The sequence below is a fragment of the Electrophorus electricus genome, chromosome 12, assembly GCF_013358815.1.
Source record: "Electrophorus electricus isolate fEleEle1 chromosome 12, fEleEle1.pri, whole genome shotgun sequence".
In the NCBI taxonomy this organism is placed as follows: Eukaryota; Metazoa; Chordata; class Actinopteri; order Gymnotiformes; family Gymnotidae; genus Electrophorus; species Electrophorus electricus.
This window is the reverse complement of record NC_049546.1, coordinates 8,224,944-8,245,801: the sequence shown is the minus strand read 5'-3', so window position 1 is coordinate 8,245,801 and position 20,858 is coordinate 8,224,944. Positions and strand designations below refer to the sequence as shown.

General features: G+C 40.2%; 3 protein-coding genes across 5 annotated transcripts in view; all 3 read left to right on the top strand.

Moving 5' to 3' along the window:
• Window positions 1–1,920: 1,920 nt before the first annotated feature.
• On the top strand, window positions 1,921–3,648 carry cplx3a (complexin 3a). The gene is made up of 3 exons (XM_027013921.2): window positions 1,921–2,078; window positions 2,761–2,848; window positions 3,014–3,648. The coding sequence occupies exons 1-3, from the start codon at window positions 1,921–1,923 to the stop codon at window positions 3,236–3,238; spliced, it is 471 nt and encodes a 156-aa protein (XP_026869722.2). The 3' UTR covers window positions 3,239–3,648.
• Window positions 3,649–4,056: 408 nt separating this feature from the next.
• adal (adenosine deaminase-like) lies at window positions 4,057–7,638 on the top strand. The gene is made up of 10 exons (XM_027013881.2): window positions 4,057–4,424; window positions 4,659–4,789; window positions 5,087–5,147; window positions 5,231–5,318; window positions 5,446–5,527; window positions 5,636–5,762; window positions 5,871–5,951; window positions 6,056–6,194; window positions 6,454–6,554; window positions 6,653–7,638. The coding sequence occupies exons 1-10, from the start codon at window positions 4,380–4,382 to the stop codon at window positions 6,857–6,859; spliced, it is 1,062 nt and encodes a 353-aa protein (XP_026869682.2). The 5' UTR covers window positions 4,057–4,379; the 3' UTR covers window positions 6,860–7,638.
• Window positions 7,639–18,458: 10,820 nt separating this feature from the next.
• Window positions 18,459–20,858, top strand: part of si:ch211-269c21.2 (carbohydrate sulfotransferase 8) — a 36,522-nt gene continuing 34,122 nt past the window's right edge. For 2 of the 3 annotated variants that reach the window (XM_035531940.1, XM_035531938.1), the window contains exon 1: window positions 18,465–18,739. The gene's annotated coding sequence lies outside the window, so the exon portion shown is untranslated. Of the gene's footprint in view, window positions 18,740–20,858 lie in introns of all 3 variants that reach the window. The other variant, XM_035531939.1, reaches the window with a different exon arrangement.

Here is a 20,858-nt window from a genome sequence, read left to right as displayed (position 1 = left end):
AGTGACATACCATCGGAAAGAGCAATACCTATGAGAGGAAACTTTAAGGGATTGAGTCAGCTGACCAAAACAAAAATAAATGCAGACTAGGATCAACAACTGATGAGAATCACTGCTGCGGAGTGGTGACTCATTTCCAAATCTATAATAAGCAATAATGCCCAAAACTGAAAAGCATAATGTAACAAACTGTAATCCATGTTCATATCTTTCACATTCATGCCTTCTCAAAACAGTAGGGCCCAAAGCATGTCAGTGGGACTGGGGCCAAGGTGAAAAGCATGCAGCATGGGCTTTTCATACCCTGTATGTGTGCTTCTGTCAAACCCACACTGACCTCCCACTTTTTAAATTTTTTAACTGGGAACACTTGATATGTGCACAGTTAGAAAAGTATAGTCTTGCATATAGCCTTGCACTTAGAAACTAAATTCTTGCATATTGTTTTGCAGTCTTGTACAGACTAATTATTGCAAAACAGTTTTTGTTATTCATCCAGTCAGTATAGTTTTGGTTGGTAAATCACTCAAACCTAGTCAAAATAGTCTGTAATATGAGTGATTGTTGATACAGGGTTGGTGTTCTAATAAAATAAGGAGAGCAGTTTTATGCTTTAAATATAAACCAAATGATTTAATATTTTAATACGCGGTGGATGTTGCAAATTCTATTTGCAAATCGTTGTACTTCCCTGTTTATGGTCCGTGTTGGGAGAGGATCTAGCAATTCATGGTAGTCACTAGCTTCTGCTACTTTTCTAATAATATGTGGTGTGTTTTTTTTTTTTAAATAACAGGAGGTCATGCAAGCTAAAGACCATGCATCTCTCTAACTAGTGTCTTTAAAGCAGAATATGTGCAAGCCTTATCCTGTGCATGGAAGGTGCAGATCATGTTAGAAATGTTTGTGAAAGTGAAAGGAATGGGCTAGATTACTCATCAGTTACTAGTGTCCACAGGCCAGTCATTGTGGGTCATTAGGCATCGGCAAGCTTTTGGGGTTTTTTGTTTGTTTTTTTTTTCCTTCTCATATTTACAGTCTTTAAATAGTACAACTTATGATGGCTACAGGAAACATAACAGGGTCTAAACGTATACATTTTAATTCAAACTGTCCCTTTATTGTAGCTGAAAAGATGTAATCTACATGGAAACAAATGCAGGTTATGTTGTTCTGTACACTGTTTTGCACTTCTATGTCCTGTTATGCCAAAGTGTAATAAACGTGGCAACCAAAGCGTTAAGAAAACTAACAAGTAGGTCAATGTAATCATGAGTTACTTGACAAAATAGTAGACTGATGAGTGTGTTGAATATTTACTTTCTTTACAGGCTAGCAGCTCCAGAATCATCGGCATCGTCTTCGGTAGGGTACCAGAAAATGATGTGGCTGTTATTCAATTACTAGCAGTAACTATTGCCACCTGATGGCGCTGGATAGCATAGCTTTTATTTCTACTAAGATACCACAGTAAATTAACCGAATTACACGATTCCAGTCCCGTTAAGACAGACCAACATTAAAACACTGTTATTGGAATTTTATCCGGTGTTTTAATAGTGTATTGAGAATCATATTCAACATCTCCAAAACTAATCTGTTAAGGGAAGCGCAAAGTCAAAGTCACGAGGTGCGACGGTGGTAGCGGCGTCATGTGTAACTGAATAGCACACCTTTGATTCATATAAAGAGGGAAACGAGCAGTAAACGAGCAGCATACTTACTTGCGCTGAGCAGGAGCTGTCCATAAGAATCCGGTGCTGAAAACGTAGCTCTCGGAAGCCTGCATAAAGAAAAAAGGAAGGACGCTTATTCTGTCTTACTCAGTTGATTCATTACAGTGCAGACCAAAACTACAGTTAACGAAGTTTTCCGATTTCTTGGTTGCAAAGTGAAGACTTGCTTAACGTAAGAGGAACGATGGCGTTCATAGTGAAACACGTATTAGGGGAGAAGTTTAAGGATATCAGTGGCGGTCTTGCGGAGGAAAAACCCGAAGATGAGAAGTCCGTGGCAGGAGCAAAAGGGATGACGCAGGAAGAGTTCGTTCAATATCAACAACAGCTGGCCGAGGAAAAGTAAGTGTAATTTTGCCCGTATTTACTTTAGGTTTCTGGAGAGAAAATGTCGAGAAACACGCGGGAGACCTCAATACTTTGGGTGCGCACTGGGATCACAGGTAGGTAGCTAACACTTAAAGACATTCATCTTCATTTAAGGACATTCATTCAATGACGGGGCATTTTTAAAGTTTGCTGTTTTTAAAGAATGCATAAAAACAACTGTATAGAGTTAATTGTTAACGTGTAGCCGACACCTATAACTTAAAATAACTGGAACTTTAAACAAAATAATACATTTTGCGGGTCTGGCACATCTTTTTCGGTATACGATGCAAAAATAGAATCATATGTAATATAAGGAGGCTTCTGGAAAGGTGGTTTTCATTTACAGTTCGCCTTAGTTTCAATCAATACAGCCACATTGCCCTCTGTGACCATGTTTAGACCTGACTTCAGCTATGACTTCTTTCCAGAAATACCCAAACAGCTTTCTTTCCTTCACATGCATTTTCTGGATCGAGTCACACTATGTTTTCTCGGATTGCATTTGCTCCACACTGAATGACAGAAAAATATGCTTAAAATGTCAGAATTACAGGAAACAAAAAATTTATTTGTGGCATTTACTTTTTGGTGCCACCTCAGAATACAAGGCATTCCAGCTGTTAACTCTATGAAACACATCATGTTCACTTAGGATGGAGCGAGATGCCAACTTTGTTCAGAAGAAGGCAGAGAGAGCCACAGTTAGGACCCACCTTAGGGATAAATATAGGCTGCCAAAGGTAGGTAGCACTACATAACACAAGGTAGCTCACACCAACCCAGATTAAGAGTGACATGCTGAAATTGCCTCACTTTTGGCCTTATATATGTGTATATCATAATCTTTTCCCTGTATGATGCTAACTCTGTCCTTCACCCACCTGCGTGGGTTTCTCCACCCCAAGAGCATGATAGATAAAACTCAGATTGAGGTGGCAGGCAAAGACGTGGAGCTCCCTTTGGAGCTGGCTAAGATGATCGCTGAGGACAACGAGGAGGAGGAGAACCAGGACTCTTTCCTGGGTCAGCTGACCAACATTCAAAATATTGATATTGACGAGCTGAAAGACAAAGCCCAGACCACTCTTGAAGATCTCAAACAGTCAACTGAAAAGTGTGATGTCATGTGAACTAAACCCATGTACACAAAGCTTTAGGGTGAGAGAGAGGATCTAGGATCAGATGTTTCTTAACTTTCCTGATCAATAATTTGCTTAAGCATAAAAACAGATTCTGAAACAACACATTCCTTGCAAAATAATTTGATCCCTTAGTCTCAGGGTTAGTGGTAATGGCTTTAATACATGTAAAAGATGCTGTAATTGATTAAGTACTGTGTGGCTCACTCAAAATGAGATCAAATGTTTGCTATAAGAGTTCTGAAACTGAGCCATTGTAATTTTGTTGTTTCAGTTGATCAATTGATAATGATCATAGGTACATAGGCTACTTAATGATTTTTTTTCCTTCACTTGTAATCTGTTTTCTGTTTATTGAAGTATGTCCTGATGTAGCCTTTAATCTGCCAGTAACCTATGCAAACTTGTTTCCAGATGTTAAAATGAGCTTACATTTTTAGTTACATTTTTGTATGTGTATAATTAATTTCTTTGTTGTTTTTTAATAATATCAGTTAGAAATGTATCTGTTGAATGCACCATTACGGACAAATAAATAAAGGTGGGCAATAATGAACAAAAATCGTTTTTTTCGGAAGAGTTTGAATGCTGGAATTCTGGCGCAGCTTGTAAAACGATCCGTGTTATATCTGTTTGGAAAATAAATCCAGCAAGCTAGTCGAGTTCAGCGGCGGAAAGCCAACAAGTGTTCCTCAAGATTTATTTATGGGAAAAGAAAAACGACTGAATGTAGTGTGCAGTTCCTCCTCCTGACCGATAGATGGTCAGGAGTTCCCTATCATTAGTTACTCTGTTCTAGAAGTGGGAAGTGAGTGTGTAAAGTAAGAGGTTATGTTCAGTATCTAGCTAAAATTAGGCCATGTGCTTTATAGACTTATATAAACTTGTCAATAGTCTAAAATGTTTTTAATTTAATTTTACAAATGCAATTCTATTCTGCTTTTGGGGTAAAAACTGGGTATATATGGCGAGCACTCTGGTGATCCAGTCTTCATCCTTTCTCCTTATAAAACTCAGCGCGGAGTAAAAGTCCCATGAAGGTTGGACTGAGTGTGCAGAAGGAACAGCGAACGTGACACTCGGGTAACACAAACAGTAACAATAACAGCAACAACAAAACATAGGAGCAGGAATGGAGACCGACGCCGATACCTTCTACCGACATTTGCCTAAAGCGGTAAGTGACCTTAGCGAATACAAGCTAGGTTAGCTAACCTAGCTAATCTTTGCTGCTTGAAGTAAGTTGCAGATTGGCTATCTAATTTAGTTAGACAGGTAGCTAGCTAGCTGCCAATCAAGATGAAAATGAATGGCTCAGGTCAAGCCACACATTTAGCTAGTTTATGGAGTAGCTAATTAATGAAACGATTAAGATTTAGCAGCGTGGCTGATAATTATTTTTGACTTATAGGAACTCCATGCGCATCTCAATGGCTCTGTCAGCTTTGCAACTATGAAGAAGCTCATTGCTCGCAAGCCGCATCTCAACATCGAGCACAGTATGACTGCCATTAGCAGCGGCCAGCGACGAACCCTGGAAGAGTACGTACTTTCACCAACACCAGCTAACGGCAGCAAATACAATTATATTAGTATAGAGTCTCAGTTCTTTTAAATCTAGGGGTCAGAAAAAAAAAGTGTGTGGATCCAATCCACATATGTCGTCATGGATTGTAAAAGATGTTCACTCCATCATTCTAACAATAAGAGCAAATGTTTGAGAGAAAACTGAATTCTAATACAGGCAGAAAAACATTAAGTGAGCAACTGAAATTCTGAGCAGACAAATAATGCACTAAATAAGACAATACTGCTGGTGTTGCTTGTCCTCTGTCACAGATGCTTCCAGATGTTCAAAGTGATTCATCAACTTGTTGACTCAGAGGAGGATATCCTAATGGTAAGTAAGTAAATCTTTCTTGCTTTGACGTTCAGAGTTGAAGCCTGGTGAAAGATTTGGTGAGCTATCTTTTACTTCAACAGGTTACTAAGGATGTTGTTCGGGAGTTTGCTACAGATGGCGTTAAGTATCTGGAATTGCGCAGCACGCCCCGAGAAGAAGCTAAATCAGGTAGCTAGGGTTTTATGAGTAGACTCCAGAATGCTCATGAGGTATATGCAGCCTTCATTCATTAATGAGTTCATCCCTTTTGATACATGTTGTTATTTATAACGATTTACCCTGCCTTTTTGTCAAGGTCTGTCTAAGACGAGATATGTTGAAACAATCATTGAAGCCATCCGTCAGAGTAAGCAAGATGAAGTTGACATAGATGTCAGGTTAGTAACTCTTTCCAAAACAAAGTACTGTGCAATGCCATCTTAGAAATACCTTAACTTAAATCTCCATTAAAGGTGCTAGTTTTCAGGATCATTTTTCTCAAACAGATTTCTAGTGTCTGTGGATCGCAGAAATGGCCCTCGTGTAGCTATGGAGACGGTGAAGCTTGCCGAGGACTTCATGCTGTCCAGCGACGGTTTGGTGCTGGGGCTGGACCTCAGCGGCGACCCTGCTGTCAGTGGAGTTCATTTCTTTCAGAATGTATATGGCCTTGCAGTACAGACCATAAGCATTACTGTTTTAAATTTTGTTTAAAAAATGTTTTATGTTGGTATTTAAAAGGTGTGCAATGGAAAAGATATGCTCCCAGCCCTCCAGAGGGCCAGAAACAGTGGGCTTAAGCTGGCATTACATTTGTCTGAGGTATGACCACAACACTATACAATACAATAGTATTAAACATTTCTATTGCTTAGAAGTTCTTAGAAGACTCAACTAGGTTGCAGTATATGTCCATGTTGTTTCAGGTTCCTTCTCAGAAGGAGGAGTCTGAGATACTGTTGAACTTGCCTCCTGACAGAATTGGACATGGCACATTTTTGCATCCTGAAGTTGGAGGTTCAGATAGCCTTGTGGATAAAGTTTGCAAGCAAAAGATTCCTATAGGTGACTAATACTCATTGTTGTTTTTGTTGATATTTTTCAAATTGCAGGTTTCATAACATTCTGTATGTTTGTAATTGCAGGTGTTCTGTCATATATTTTAATTTTTTAATTATTTTTTTTACCTGTTTCAGTGATCAACTTTTCTTTTTGGTTTTAAAAAAAGGCACACACTGTGGCTTTGAGAAAATGCACTCCTATTTCAGTGTTTCTAGAGACTCAGAATGAATGCTTTTGCTTTACTCTCCACCTTCCTTTACAGAGCTGTGTTTGACGTCTAATGTCAAGGATCAGACTGTACCTTCATATGACAAGCACCATTTCCAGTACTGGTATGATCGGGGACACCCCTGCGTGCTTTGTGTAAGGCCATCTTTTCTCTTTCTTGGGATGAACCAGTGCTTGAGGGTTTGAAATTACTGAGCGTGCCTTCAACTCTCCTTTTCAACTCTTCCCTTCAGACGGACGATAAGGGGGTGTTCTGTACTGACCTCTCTCAGGAGTACCAGCTAGCTGCTTCCATATTTGCCCTGGGCCCGGAGGCTGTGTGGGATCTGTCCCATCAGGCTGTTCAGTGTAGCTTCGCCCCAGAGCCCCTGAAGCAGCAGCTGAAGCGCAGGTGGGCGGAGCTTAGACCTCAAGTTCTACAGCCCCCTCCTCTCCAGTGAAAGTCCTTCCTGGCAAAAGGTTTAAATGGGCAGCAGCATGCATGTCCAGTGGACCTGCTTTGATGGTACACGTTTTAACCCAGGGAAGTGCGCATCTTAGGCACTGACACATTGACTGATGTGTCATTTTTCAGGATTTGGGCAGCTGAGACTGAGAAAATATTGAACATTTAGTCACTGACACCTTTTTTATACTGAATGTGGAACTTGTCACCAGCAAGTTCCTTGGTGTCCATCTAGCAGAGAACCTTACCTGGACCCTCAATACCAGCGCCATAGCTAAGGAAGCCAAGCAGGTACTCTACTTCCTGAGGAGCCTGAAGAAAACTCATCCCCCTGGCACCATCCTCACCATGAGGACAGCCAAAAAGATCATTTGGGCTGCCTCTCTCTTCCATTATGGACATTTACAACAAAAATCCCTCAAAAATAACCTCTCCTCTCTTCTACCATCTGGGAAGAGGTACCGAAGCATTCAGGACCTTAAAGCCACACTGTGCAATTCCATTTAACAATACTTTGTTCTTAATTTAGTCTACTGGCTGCTGTATGCTATTAGCATATCTGTTAAAATATCACAATATAATACATCCATTGCACATCCACTTTGTGTTGTGAACTGGTCAATGCCCTATGTGTTATCTGTATTTTCACATTTATTGTCTATACTTATGTTCTTATTTTGCATTGCATCACAGTCCTGTAAGAACGTTATTTTATTTCACAGTATACCTGTTTATAGCTGAAATGAGAATAAATAGCTTCGATTATATTCACAATTGTGAATCTAAAGTGGAACATAAATCTCTTCTCAGTAAATAATGCTATTTTTTATGTAAACGTGGGTTACATGTATATTCTCATAATTACGTTAGCTTGACAATCAACATTCTGTTCTTTTTATTGCCCCATATAATTATCCTGTTCAAATATTTCACATTTTTTACAGCCCTCAATGGTAGAACCATGATATTTGGCAGAAACGTAGTTCCAATATAGGGATTGTGTTCTTGTTTCTGTTGGGACATATCGGATTTCCGGTTTTTGCATGACTGCTCAGAAAGGTTTTCATTTATCCATTGGGAATGAACAGTTTGTAAATGAAACTTCTATGATATCATAGTAGGCCACATTCACAGAACACATTCATGGATTCACTACTCTTCCTCATTCCCTCTACCATGGACAGCTAAACAACCTTCACCCTAATGTACCCCTCAACCCTAATTACCCTCCACAGCCAAATAGTCCTCAATCACAAAACATACATTTAGCTGACACTTTTATCCAAAGTGATTTATAATTATGACTGAATACAGCTTGAGCAATTGAGGATTAAGGCCCAACAGTGGCGGGGCTTAAACCAGCAACCTTCCAATTACAAGTCAAGTACCTTAACCACTCAGCTACCACTGCCTTGACATAAATATCCCCTCTGCCTCAAACCATATTAGAGCTAAATAACCCCTCAGCCACAACTATCTCAAGAGCTAACTTTACATTTCCAGGTTTTTTAGCCGATGCTTTTATCCAACGCAACTTACAAGTATGTCTGAATACACCTTGAGCAATTGAAGGTTCTTGCTCTGGGGCCCAACAGTGGCAACTTGGCAGTGGTAGGGCTTGAAAAGGCAACCTTCTGATTACTGATCTACCTTAACCACTGAGCTACCACTGCTCAATAAATAATCCCTCAGTCTCAACTACCCTACAGCCAATTACCTCTCAAACCAAATGTAACCCCAACAGCCAAATAACTCCTCAAACAAAACTGTTTCACAGCTAAATGACCACATACACTCAATTACCTCACAAGCAGTTAGCCTCAACTCACAGCTAGTTAGCCCCACACCTATATACCACACAACCTCAACTATCCCACAGCCCATTAACCATCCACCCAAATTACCCCAACAGCTAAATAACCCCTCAGTCTCAACTACCCCACACCCAATTACCCCTCAACCCTTCTTACCCCACACAGCCCCTTAACAACTACCACATCAGCCAGATTGCCCTCAATAACTACCCCATCTGCAAAATAACCCCTCAACCATAAGTACCCCAACAGCTAAATACTTCTCAACAACTACTGCATCAGCTAAATACCCCTCAACAACTACTCCATCAGCTAAATAATAAGCACCCAAAACTGCCCTGACAGTGAAATAGCCCCCAGCTAATTAACCCTTCAACCAAAACTACCCCAACATCTAAATAACCCCCAAAGCCAAATGTCCCTCAACAACTACCCCATCAGACAAATAGCCCTCAGTGACAACTACCCCAGCAAATTACATTTCATGTTTAAACAGCAATTGACAAGCTGTAACATTATTTCAGGATTACATTTTACGGTTAAAAAGTGTTAAACATCATTTAACAGAATTTAGGGTGTCAACAGAATATTAGGATTTCATTTAACGTGTTAACAGCGTTTAACCTAATCTTAGTTTTTCAGGATTTCAAAAGTATTTCAGGATTTCATTTTACGTTTACACAGCGTTTAACATCATTTAACAGTATTTAGTAGTTTCTCAATGTTAAAACACCCAAACAGCCTTTAAAAATCTTTTTAATCGCTTTGTCAAGCCAACAAAGTTCGTTCGAGAACTTTTCTTTTCTAATTGTTTTTCGTCTTTAAAAAAATCTAATATGAATTTGTCCAGCAGGGGGCAGCAGTGGAACAAAAAATAATTCTGAGCTCCTGCGCAATTTTTCCTTCCGCTCATATGGCGAGACGGTCTCATCGCCCTCGATGTTCTAGGAGTTTCTGGCTACACTGCCGATGAATTTCAGCCTGACGGCTCTTCTCCCACAGCAGGCTACGTGCGGACGAACGCTGCTGGACTGAAAGCCAGCTACTGTCCATCCACAAAATTCCACCTCCAGTAAGGAGCCATTAGACACCTGGCTGCCTGTTTGCGGAGGGTGGGCTGAAGATTCCTTCAGGGAACATGAAATGACATCCACAGACACTCCAGCACTCAGGAAAAGGCCTAATGTTTGAGGGTGGCTTGTGAAGGGTCATGGGTGTATCTCGGGGAGGTGCACTTCACTAGCCCCAAATGGACTAATTCACTTTCCTATAGCCCTCCCTGTCAAACACGATAACCCAGTCACTTTTAGCTGAGGCTCATTAAAAAAATCTATACGTAAAATAGAATGGCTGTAATTCTGTTTCTGGAAGTGAGAACAGTTGGTGCTTGAATGTGTTTTTGTGTTTCAGACAGCATTAGACCCATCTCCTGTTGGCATTCAAACATATTGATTTTTGTTCTTCCTCTGTCTCTTTTTAGCTGGGGGCATAGATCCCAATCCACAGCTCTCTCTAATCACTGCAGCTCTGCCTGTTTAGAGACGCCGGGCCACCCTGCCTTTCTCTTTCATCATTGCATTCTGTCTCTGGAGACAACCTCTTAAAGAGCAAATATCCCACATTTTACATATTAGGGCTGCACAGTACCATTACAAGAAGTAGTTTCTTTACCCATTGGAATTATCTAGATTTTACACCATTCTTCCTTGCAAATGTCTTTCACTTTGAACCATTTTTGCTATTTCTGGGATAACCTGTACGACCAACTCTCCTCGGCTATCTTCTCTTCATTGCTTTCTGAGTTGTAGGCTTTGGCAATTGTCAGCATATTGTGAGGTTTACAGAGGATTTTCTTTTCTGATGGTCCTGTAGTCCCTCCTGTTTTATTTTGCAGGATGAACCAAGAGGCACTTCAGAGGAGAACTTAAGTAGTAAAACAGGTCCCTTTACATAGTGCTCATAGACAAATGCTTATAAGAGGGTAAATAAATTAAGCAAATAGGTAAAGGTACCCAAAGACCAACGTCTTCTTGTCTGTATTTGTAAGTGTAGAAGATTTGACAGGCTCTTAATTATGACTGGACAAATGTCTCTAAAACTTGAACACAACAATACCCAACTCTATTCAAAGTGCTTGTCACTGCTCTGTCTGACTTCCACGAAAGAGTGCACTTGTTTGGGATTTGAATGGCATATTAATTATCTGCATGGACCAGATCAGCCAAACATGCTTTCATGGTTAATGTGTTGGTTGAAATTAAATGGCTGCCAGATGAAAAACCTTTAGGGAAGCTCCAGTCCCACATTTGGCCTATGTAAACCAGCTAAATACTGTCTCCTAGTTGTTGCCTAGAAAATGCAATGTTCAGTTTAGTGTTCAGATTAGTGTTCAGGGTGGTTGTTCTTTTTTTTTTTTTTTTTCTCTCCATATTGTAACACTACAGTAATAACTGTTATAAGTCTATGGTATGACTTTGTGTCTTCCTACATTGTTGCTGTAAGTCTCTGTGCTGTGAAAATCTGGTTCACTTATAAAGTGCACATTATAAATGTAGATTTTGAAAGTTTAAGACGATCTCAATCTCACTTCCACTTAGGAGTAGTTCAGTCTGCATATAACAGGCAAGATATGATGTGGAGCTTTTCATTGCACACTTTGTGTGCTCAGTAATGGACTGTAAAGCCTCTTAACTACTGGTGGTGAAGACTAAGAATCTGGCACTAACAATTACTATGCATGCAAGGTTTGTACAGCTTTATAAATTTTGTCTGTTTCATAGCCAAGATGTGGTACCAAACTCCTCATTACAGCATGGTGGACAAGACTTGATTCCTCAGTTCAGGTGCAAGTATCTTTCATTACAGCATATACAAATGGTAGGCTTTATTGAGCTTATTAAAATACTGAAGTGCAAAGAACTTACCCTTGAGATTTTAATGAAAATTGAAATATATGAAAGAACCCTCACATCCCTGGAAAATATGAGAAAACAATCAACAGTGAGTAGACCAACAGTACATACAGTTTCAAAGTTTAATGCATAACTATACAGTACATTGTTTGCTAATACATAAACAAATAGTACTGTGTGTTACTTCTAAAATATGATCCAGGGGCCAGGCTTTGGGGACTTGAACGAACTCTTCTTTCAATACCAATTCCAGGCTTGACCTAAACTTCCTATACTTCAGGCTTGACCTGACTGATAGTTTGTTTTGAAACAAAGTATCTTCTAGAGAGCTGTTTGAGAATGCTTTGGCTGCCCTTTCCAGCTTCCTATATTCACTGTAGCATGTAATTGGTGCTAGGGTGCCAGGAGGAATGGGGGATTGGCTGAGTGGAGGCTCTGGAGGAAACTGGCAGGAGAGTTCTCCGCAGTAACAGATATCCTTTAATAAAGCCCCAGCAGCTTGCTGCTCTCGCTGAACCCGGTTTGCAGCATTCCAGTGCTGGACATTAAACTGATACTATGGGATAAGGACAAAGAGTGGTTTATTTCTGGCAACAACATATTTAAAAGTGCTTTTAGACGACATTGGTCATTAAGGGGGAAAAAACTTTAAAAGCATGACTTGCAGTAATGGCTTAAGCAATTTATAATTCTAGCATGTAATCTAATGCTTATATTAAAGTACTGATGGCAGGTCCTGCAGGGTGGCCTCTGGGGTATTCATTCACTCTCCCTGGCCGAGGTCGGCTGCAGTCACGTGCTGGGGCTCCCTCATGGGACATCCAGCAGCAGAGTGAGAGAAAGAGGAAATGGCAGGAGGCACCTGGGCGAGCTGATAGTGAGCACAGTGCTCTCATGAACATGCTTAGCAAAGCATAGGGTCGGGCCATTTTTCATGGAGACTATTGTATGACTCAGGAGGCCAGGAAATGCTAGTTTATGACTGCACTGGCATACAACTGGGGTCATAAAGAGCACAATGCAATGGTGAGAGTGATCCATGTCATAGTGTAGCTAATTATAATAATTATAATAATAATATTAGAATAATTTTCCAAACACAAATGCTCTTATTGCTCTGCATTGTGCTGAACAATGCTAATGAAGAAATGGAGTCTTCAGTACTTGGCTAAGTGCAGCCTGGGTGCACTATGCTGCTTCGGTGTGGGCTGAACCATTACAGGGTGCCTGGCCTGAGATGTAGTGGGATGAGGTGGTCAACTGCCAAATACTTCCACTGTAAAACTTTAATGAGCTCCAAAGTTGATTGGAAAGTGTGGGTTGCATGTGGCTATGTGTGTGTGTGTGTGTGTGTGTGTGTGTGTGTGGTTTGGTAGATGATCACGCACTAATAGACTTAAACGTGTATTAATGTCCACTTCCCCAAGAACTCTTAACTAATAAACATTAGACTTTACTACTTGACAAGGTTTGTACTTTGCTCTCCTTTCCCTGTTCGTGTGCACTGCCGGCACCAAGATCAATCGCCACCGCAGAATGGAGCTTTTTAACAGCTAAATACAATCCTCGTTTTTCCTTATTCAAATGAATTATATTTTGCATACTTTGGCTAAGTGCATGAACCAGCCGACACAGTCAAAAGCAGTGGACAATTCGCTTTATCTTTATGTGTGTGGTGTGTTTGCAAATGGGTGTTGTTTACCACAGTTTAGATGTGTCTCCTCTTTCTTCCTTTTGGTTGCCACATTTAGATATACATCCTGTACGGTTTCTTATGTAGACTGTCTTGACCCTCCATCTCTTTTCTTTTCTATTACACCCTTCATCCTTCCCTTCGCCACATCTCTTTTCCTCTCTTGCCCCTTTCCCCTCGTGCTCTGTCATTCTGTCCCTCTCTTTTTGTCTGCACCAGCCTTTCCCACTATCATGCCTTTCCCACTATCATGCCTTTCCCACTATCATGCCTTTCCCACTATCATGCAGTCGCGTGGGTCGCTCTGGTGTGAATGGGAAGTGAGCCATCCGCTGGCTGTGCCCGGAGCACGGAGAGTCCTCGCTCTTCTCTCACCGATGACCTAATGACCTCAGCAACCCATCTGGTGATCCAGGGGTCCTGTGAACGTTCTCAACCGCTGTGTTAGTGATGTAGGCACATGAAAAGACCTCTAAAAGTAATCATTAGAATCCAGATACCTTGCCACTTAGTGATGTTTTGACTTGCTGATTGTTCACACTTTAGGGTATTTTTAGAAGCCTGGTTTAAATTTTACTGGAGTGTGTATTTTTGACGGTTCCACATGAATTTAAGTCTGTCACTTTCCTTTATGCTTTTAGGTGTTTTTGCCTTTCTAGGAGCTAAACATTCCTCTCTAATGCTGTATTTTTTCTCTTATAAAAAATCTTTTCTGAAGCTGAAAAAAGCTGTTCTTGTGTTTTGATGATGTACAACATTATACAGGTTTGAGATAATAAACCCTTTTAAAAAATTTTGAAAATTCACTTCTTTGCTTTACTCTGTTTAGATTGTCTTGCAGCTGCAGCTCCACAGAGGCTTTGGGCATTCGTTCTCCCAGTAGAGAACAACCTCTGCCTCCCGCGGCTTCATCGTGATAGACCTTGAGGTTAGCCCCTAAACTAGAATGATTCTAAACTGATGGAGAGACTGACACACTGGCAAACACTTTAACTGTTTTTCTTCCTTGACAATACTCAGGATTTGAGAGCAATCCCATCAATGACTTATTCTGAATTATTTGACCCTAGAGTGGGTGGAGAAGGGTGTGCACAGAAAGACGATTAGCCCTTTGCACTGAGCGTAACTGGAACGAGGCTGTACTACACCATGCTGTTCTGCTGGTGGCAGGAATAAGTGTTTGATCTAAATTATCTGTAAATTTAAATTAACTTGTTCCGAACTCATTCTAAATTTGTCTGTGTAGCAAAACCCTTAAACTCAAGCATATCTGACTTGCTCAGTGTAGGAGGGCTGAAAATGCCTGAAGTGGAATGTTTTTCAGAAGGGGATAAATGATGAAATTTTTCCCTAAAAAGTGAAATCACAAAATATTACTTAAATGTCTGAATATGAAGTCTTCCATAATGCACTCAAAAATATAATTATGTAATTTGTAAGTCATCAGTCATCCAAAAAGCTCACTCCATGCTTAAAATGTTCACTAAATGGTTAAAAATCATGTTCTTACTTTGTGCTTCTAGGAAGAAGTAATTGATGCTTGGTTGTATGCCAATATTAGGTTTATGGATGTGATCAATGACATAAATTGATGTGAGGTGAAACAGATTAATTTTCTTCTTAATACCACAGGAAGTGAAAACTGAAACGGAGACAGATTAAAACAACACAGACTGAGAAATTATAGGATGTGGTAAGGACATTAGGACTATAGTTGATTGTATCTAATAATAAACTCTTTTCCATGGTGACCTGAAGGGTCCTTGCAGACGAAAGAAATAGCTGTGGAATTTTGTCTTGGGTGCATAAAGCATTTCCTGCTTATTCACATATAGACTTCTTTCTTGAATGACAGCTGCCATAGTGATAGACATGTGGTCCTGCAGCTATAGGCATAGGTAAAGAGCGTAGTCTGGCTAAGGGATACACTTGGCAGTATGTATGTATGTATGTATGTATGTATGTATGTAGGTATGCGTGTATGGTTTGCAGAGAAGCACATGGATGAAATTTTGGTATACTCAGAGAATCTGATTATCTTGGGATACACTGTCTATATTTATCAGGCATCTTTTAAAAATAGCTCAGGATGCACTATTCATTCTATGTCCCTGTTAATTATTTTTTGTGAACTTGTACTGCTTTTCTGTTTTGGGTTAGTTGGTTATGAGTGCCTGTGCTCCAGCACCCAGCTTTTCATCACTCAGCTGAGATTCATGAAGGTGTCATGTTGCACTCACTAGCACACCATGATAAGGCAGCTCTTAGAACACTCTCTCTAGTGGCTAATAATAAGTGCTTAATAATAGAGCATCTAAATAATCCTAGATCAAATTTTAAAAATTTGCTATTTGCTGAGCATTAAAGACTAAATCACTGCTTCCCTGTCCTCTTTCTGGAGACCAAGAGTCAGAATCAGCAGCCAGTAAACTGGCTTCTGCAAGATTTAGTGCTAAGGCTAAGAACAGCTGGTCTGCTCCTCCCAGTTTAAGCAATTTGCCTTTTGCAGTTGGGCATTGAAGAGAGGTCAGAGTTTAACAAAGGTGTCAGTAGGACGTGTGCGCAAGTGCACATCGTCCCAGCAGCTCTGCCTCAGCTGGAGACAATTACCACCTGTAGGCTGGTGATATGCTGCGAGAGGCACACCCACTCAAGAATGACAGCTGAGTGACAGCTGTCAGTTGTAGCATGATTACCAGCACCCCAGTGACCGCCTCATTTCACCTCCAGGGTGCTTTTACACACAGACACATTTATGGATTCTATTACCAAATATTTATTATTCTTAATTATTTTGAAGTATATTCCAGAAGCAAAAACCATTAAGGTATTTATTAATCTTGAGAGCCAAAGTGTCATAATGTTTGGTCAAATCTTGATACTATGACTACTTACTATTTGTGCTTGTTGCTCTATGTTGTAGGGTTAGGGTTATTTTAAAGGGTGAAAAGTTCACTGCAGATCCTCTGGGGCACAGTGAACTGAGTCCAAACTGCCCCGAGGTACCATTGTTTTTGTCAGTGCTCCATGGGCTGTTGTGCAGGCAGCCAGAAGAGGGCACTGTTGTGTTTGCTGAAGGCAAAGAAGGGGCACCTGTTCTGATTCTGGGACCACCTACAGGCCCCTGACCACTGTGAGGAGGATCTATTTTAAACTAAGTAGCCTCTATTTCTGCATGACAACAACCGCAAATGGCACTGCACCCTTTTCACATTTACCTGACACTTTTATCCAACACACCTTACAATTATGACTGAGTACAACTTGAGCAACTGAGGGTTAAGGGCCTTGCTCAGGGGCCCAACAACTTGGCAATGGTGGAGCTTGAACCAGCAACCTGCCAATTACAAGTCAAGTACCTTAACCACTGAGCTACCACTGTCCCTTTTATTATTTTTTTAGTTAAACTATTGTGAAATATAAATACTTCTTACTCCCCATAAGGGGTGTTTGTAAAACTGTTGGTGGTGTGATTATCTTCCATGTGATTCTCCTCATTTGCCTGTCTGTTCAGAGTTCAACGGAGGAACACACAGGGTAATGCTCTGTACCTTTTGCCCACACACGTTTGTCAAGTGAAAGTGCATGAGTGAAGAGGAAGAGAAGGGGAAAAGGAGAAATAATTGCAAATAAACAGTGTAAAAAGATTTGAGGTTTTTTTAAAACAGATTTATTAGAACAGACTTTACGTTTTTTTTTTTTAAAAAGAAACAAAAATGTCATGAATGTTTGGCCAGTAACCCAGGACATTGAGTTGTAAGTTAAATTCTCTCAACATCCTAGTTACAGCAATTTTGTTGAGTATTAATTTTAAGAATCGTGTAAGATTTCTGAAATCCCATCTCTAACTGTAATGTTAGAAACACATTTGGCAGGTTCTCTCACTGAACAATGCTGTTTACAAATCTTAAAAATGGAACATCATTTTGGGTTTGTTAATCCAGGATCATTCGGTCAGGTAGTGAGAATCTTTGTTTTGTTACCATTCCTCACCAGGTGACCTTTTCTCACAGCAAACGTATGGAGATTAGGGAGGATTATGGTCATGTACCGAGCCAGGTGAGGTGTGCAGAGAGCAAATGAGATGTAGAACTCAAGGGGCAGAGCTGTGTTCAAACATTTTACTTCATCTCCAGAACCTCAGGGCTTTAATCTCAGACTTTTTTATATGAATTGTTTGTTTGCCAGGTTTGTACAGTTGTACTACATGTGTTCATCTAAATATGATGAAGAATGACTACTGAGGGTACAGTATGACTTTACACAATTGTTGATAATGGTACAATAAGGAGAAAAATATCTAATAAGAGACCTCATCAGAATCGCGATACACCAGCCACCACTCTTCATTTGGAGCGGTGGAGCACTGGAGGGATAGCTTCGCAGGGGGCCATGAATCATACAATCAATACGCTTGTCTATTTCCGCCTACACTGAAAACAGTTGTCATTTGGACCCTCGTATTTAATACGGGTGTGTGTGTGTGTGTGTGTGTGTGTGTCCACTGACCACTGTGTAGAGTTATAAAGGTGGAAGAAAAGTATTAGAGTTAGGACTGCAGAAACAGCCGCCTGCTAATATTTTAGCTATATAGTCCTATTGCTTTGGATTTGCAGGAGTAAGAATTTCATGTTTGCAGACGTGCCATAAATAGGAGTGGTGGATAATACAAAGTGTTGTGTGTTATTGACCTAAAAGTCAATGTAATGTGAAAGGAGTAGGCTACGTCGTATGCAACAATGCTATGGGATTTAGAGGAATTTTACAAAACGCAAATATCGAAAATCATTCTTTCTTACAACTAACTCTACGTATCTCTTCTTGTTAGCTGTGAAGTTCTTGTTTTACAATGTTTGCTATTATGTACATTGAGATTGGAAATCCGTATGCCGTTTTCATTCCTCACCTATGCTATTTCAAGTTTAAAGCACGCAAGTTTGTAACCTCCTACCATATGCTGGATATGAGGTTCCAGAGCGTTTATCACATATTATGATCTAGCTGTTAAACTGCGAATAGAATTATATTTAATTGAAAGGGGAGTGCAGTCCATTAGCAGTAAATGCAAACTTGGCGACGGTTTCTCAGACATTTCAGGCTATTATTGTAGCTGTTGCCTGGCAATATCAGCAGCGTCGGGGTCCCGAGGGATTGCCAGAATAGATGCGAGGATGCGCGCGCTCAACGCCAGCTCAAGCCACGGGCGGAGCGTCACTGCTCGGAAAAGGTGCCTCAGGATTTTCTCAGAATGATCGAATTAAAGTTGGTTCTGCACAGTTAGCGTCACTGACTGGGAGAGTATTTATACTCAGGTTCTCCTTGGATGTTTTAATCTGAGCGATGTTTTGAGTTTTGAAATCGCATAAGGTGCTGAGACGTATCGCGTGACTCGTTGAATTAACGCAAAGTGGGAATCCAAGTACGGGGACTTTATCACTGTTATGAAGACAGTTAAGGTCAGTTTATGCTCCTTTTTAAAAATGTCCTGTATGTACACCATGTTGGTTTGTTTCGTGGCGTGCGTTTGTCTGTTTTACTGAGGACTCGTGATTTAGCTAGCACTGAGTTTGAATCCGACGAAATAAACGATGAAGACAGTATAGTCGACACTCGGACAATTAGTTGATTCAGCTTTATCCACATCTCGCTGCAGACTGTTGTCCTTAACACCACTGCATCTTTCTTATATTTTGCCTTTGCAACCGCACTTGTCTGCAAGTTTTCGCACTGTGCCAATAATTGGTTATAATGGCAAACCCAAACTGGCAAACTGAAATGTATGCAACTAGGCATACCGGGGAATCTAAAACGTTCAACGTGGGAAAAAAAACTTACCATGAATTAATGTATTAAATCCTGGAACATAAAATTTCGCCCACGTATTACGGCTCATGAGTACACTCTATGATTAACTTAAACCTAAGAATAAAGTAGTAATATTTACGTTTTCTCTCATCCATTACAAAGATCAATATTCACGTGGTTTAATGTACTAATACAATGACGTACGAACTACTCTCCACTACAAAAAGGATCTGTAATCTAAGAATAAAATATTAATTTTTACGCTGAGTCATTGTTTTAGTACATTAAGACACGCTGAGCATTTTAGAATGTGCTGGCATAAGATATCTTATTAAAGCATTTAGTTGTGATCCGGCAAACATGTTTAGCAGAGACACTTAAGATGATGCCAGGAGTTTATATATGTCATTTGTCCTGGAAAACCTGGCTGCCAAGTCGACACTTTAATTAACACGCGTCACTTGGGCCAATGATGAATGAAGATTTGTGGGAAAATCGGTGAAATCGAGGCAATATGACACAGTAATGCTGATGAACAAAACCAATAACCTACAAAATGTGCTTCACTGATTTTATTGTATGAGTGCGATGCCGCTCCGAGAGGCAAAAACTTTAAACAACTTGTGCGTTTTAATCATACGGGCAAAAGCTGACCTTAAAGCCTCTTGCAGTATGACGTCTGACCGTTCGCCTGAAAAACTGATCTCTTTCCTGTTTCCCCGTGTCGAGGGATAAACATGCATAGCTGTAAAGACAGGTGGAGTACATTACGTAGCATTACTTCACTTCACTTATGGGGACAGACAAAAGACACATATACTCATTCATCCCTGAGATCTTCTCTCAGATTCCTTTGAATTATTTCTCACCAGGCTATAAATAGGGCTACGTAGTCCCACCACTTTCTCTTTCGGAAATGGAGACAGTGTAAGAACGAGGCTTAGTGGATCAGAGCTCTGTGGCCAGACGATAAACCACGCAGTATCTGTTATATGCATTATCATTGATTTTGCCAGGGAATCTATTGTGACTTTTGACTACATGCATCAAAAGTGTTGTGAATAAAAAATAAGTAGTCACGTACTGTGTGGATACATTCATGTGAAGTATATGCTGCTATGTACATTTGACTGTTTAAGTCCAGAGTCCATTCATAATCTGGCATGCATTCTTTAAATCTTCAGTATTTCTTACCCGAATTCAAAAATGTGTCCAAGCAATAAGGCGGCCACTTTAAAAGCTCCTAAAAGAAGAACAGGGATATGACGTTACAAGACAAAATTAAAACCCCAAGATAACTAGCTAGCTAACAGAGCTGATCAGTTTGATCTAGAAATTACTCACCAAACTTGGCATGTACATGCAGTATTTAAGTCTAGCATAATGTATGGAAGACACAAAAATAATCTTTCCTACTTTTCGAATGTAAAGGATGTGCTAATAACTAAGAACTGAAGTAATGTTTCTTTTTGGCATTTTTAAACCATTGCAAACCTCCTAACTAATTAGTATTGAGAACATAGAATTTCTGTGGTTAGCTGGTAAGTCAGGTATGAGCTGATAAACCACTGAAGGTATTTGCTTTGACAAGTGTACCAATATAACATGCTAAAATAATATTGCTCAGTGGCAGGTAACTACCAGTACACTCCAGAATTATGACAAACAGGTCTGTCTCGGCATTCTGCCAGAATGAGGACAGGGAGCTGAGAAAACAGATTGGTTGTCTTAAAACCAGACATCTGGCCACCAAGCAAAGATCCTTTTACA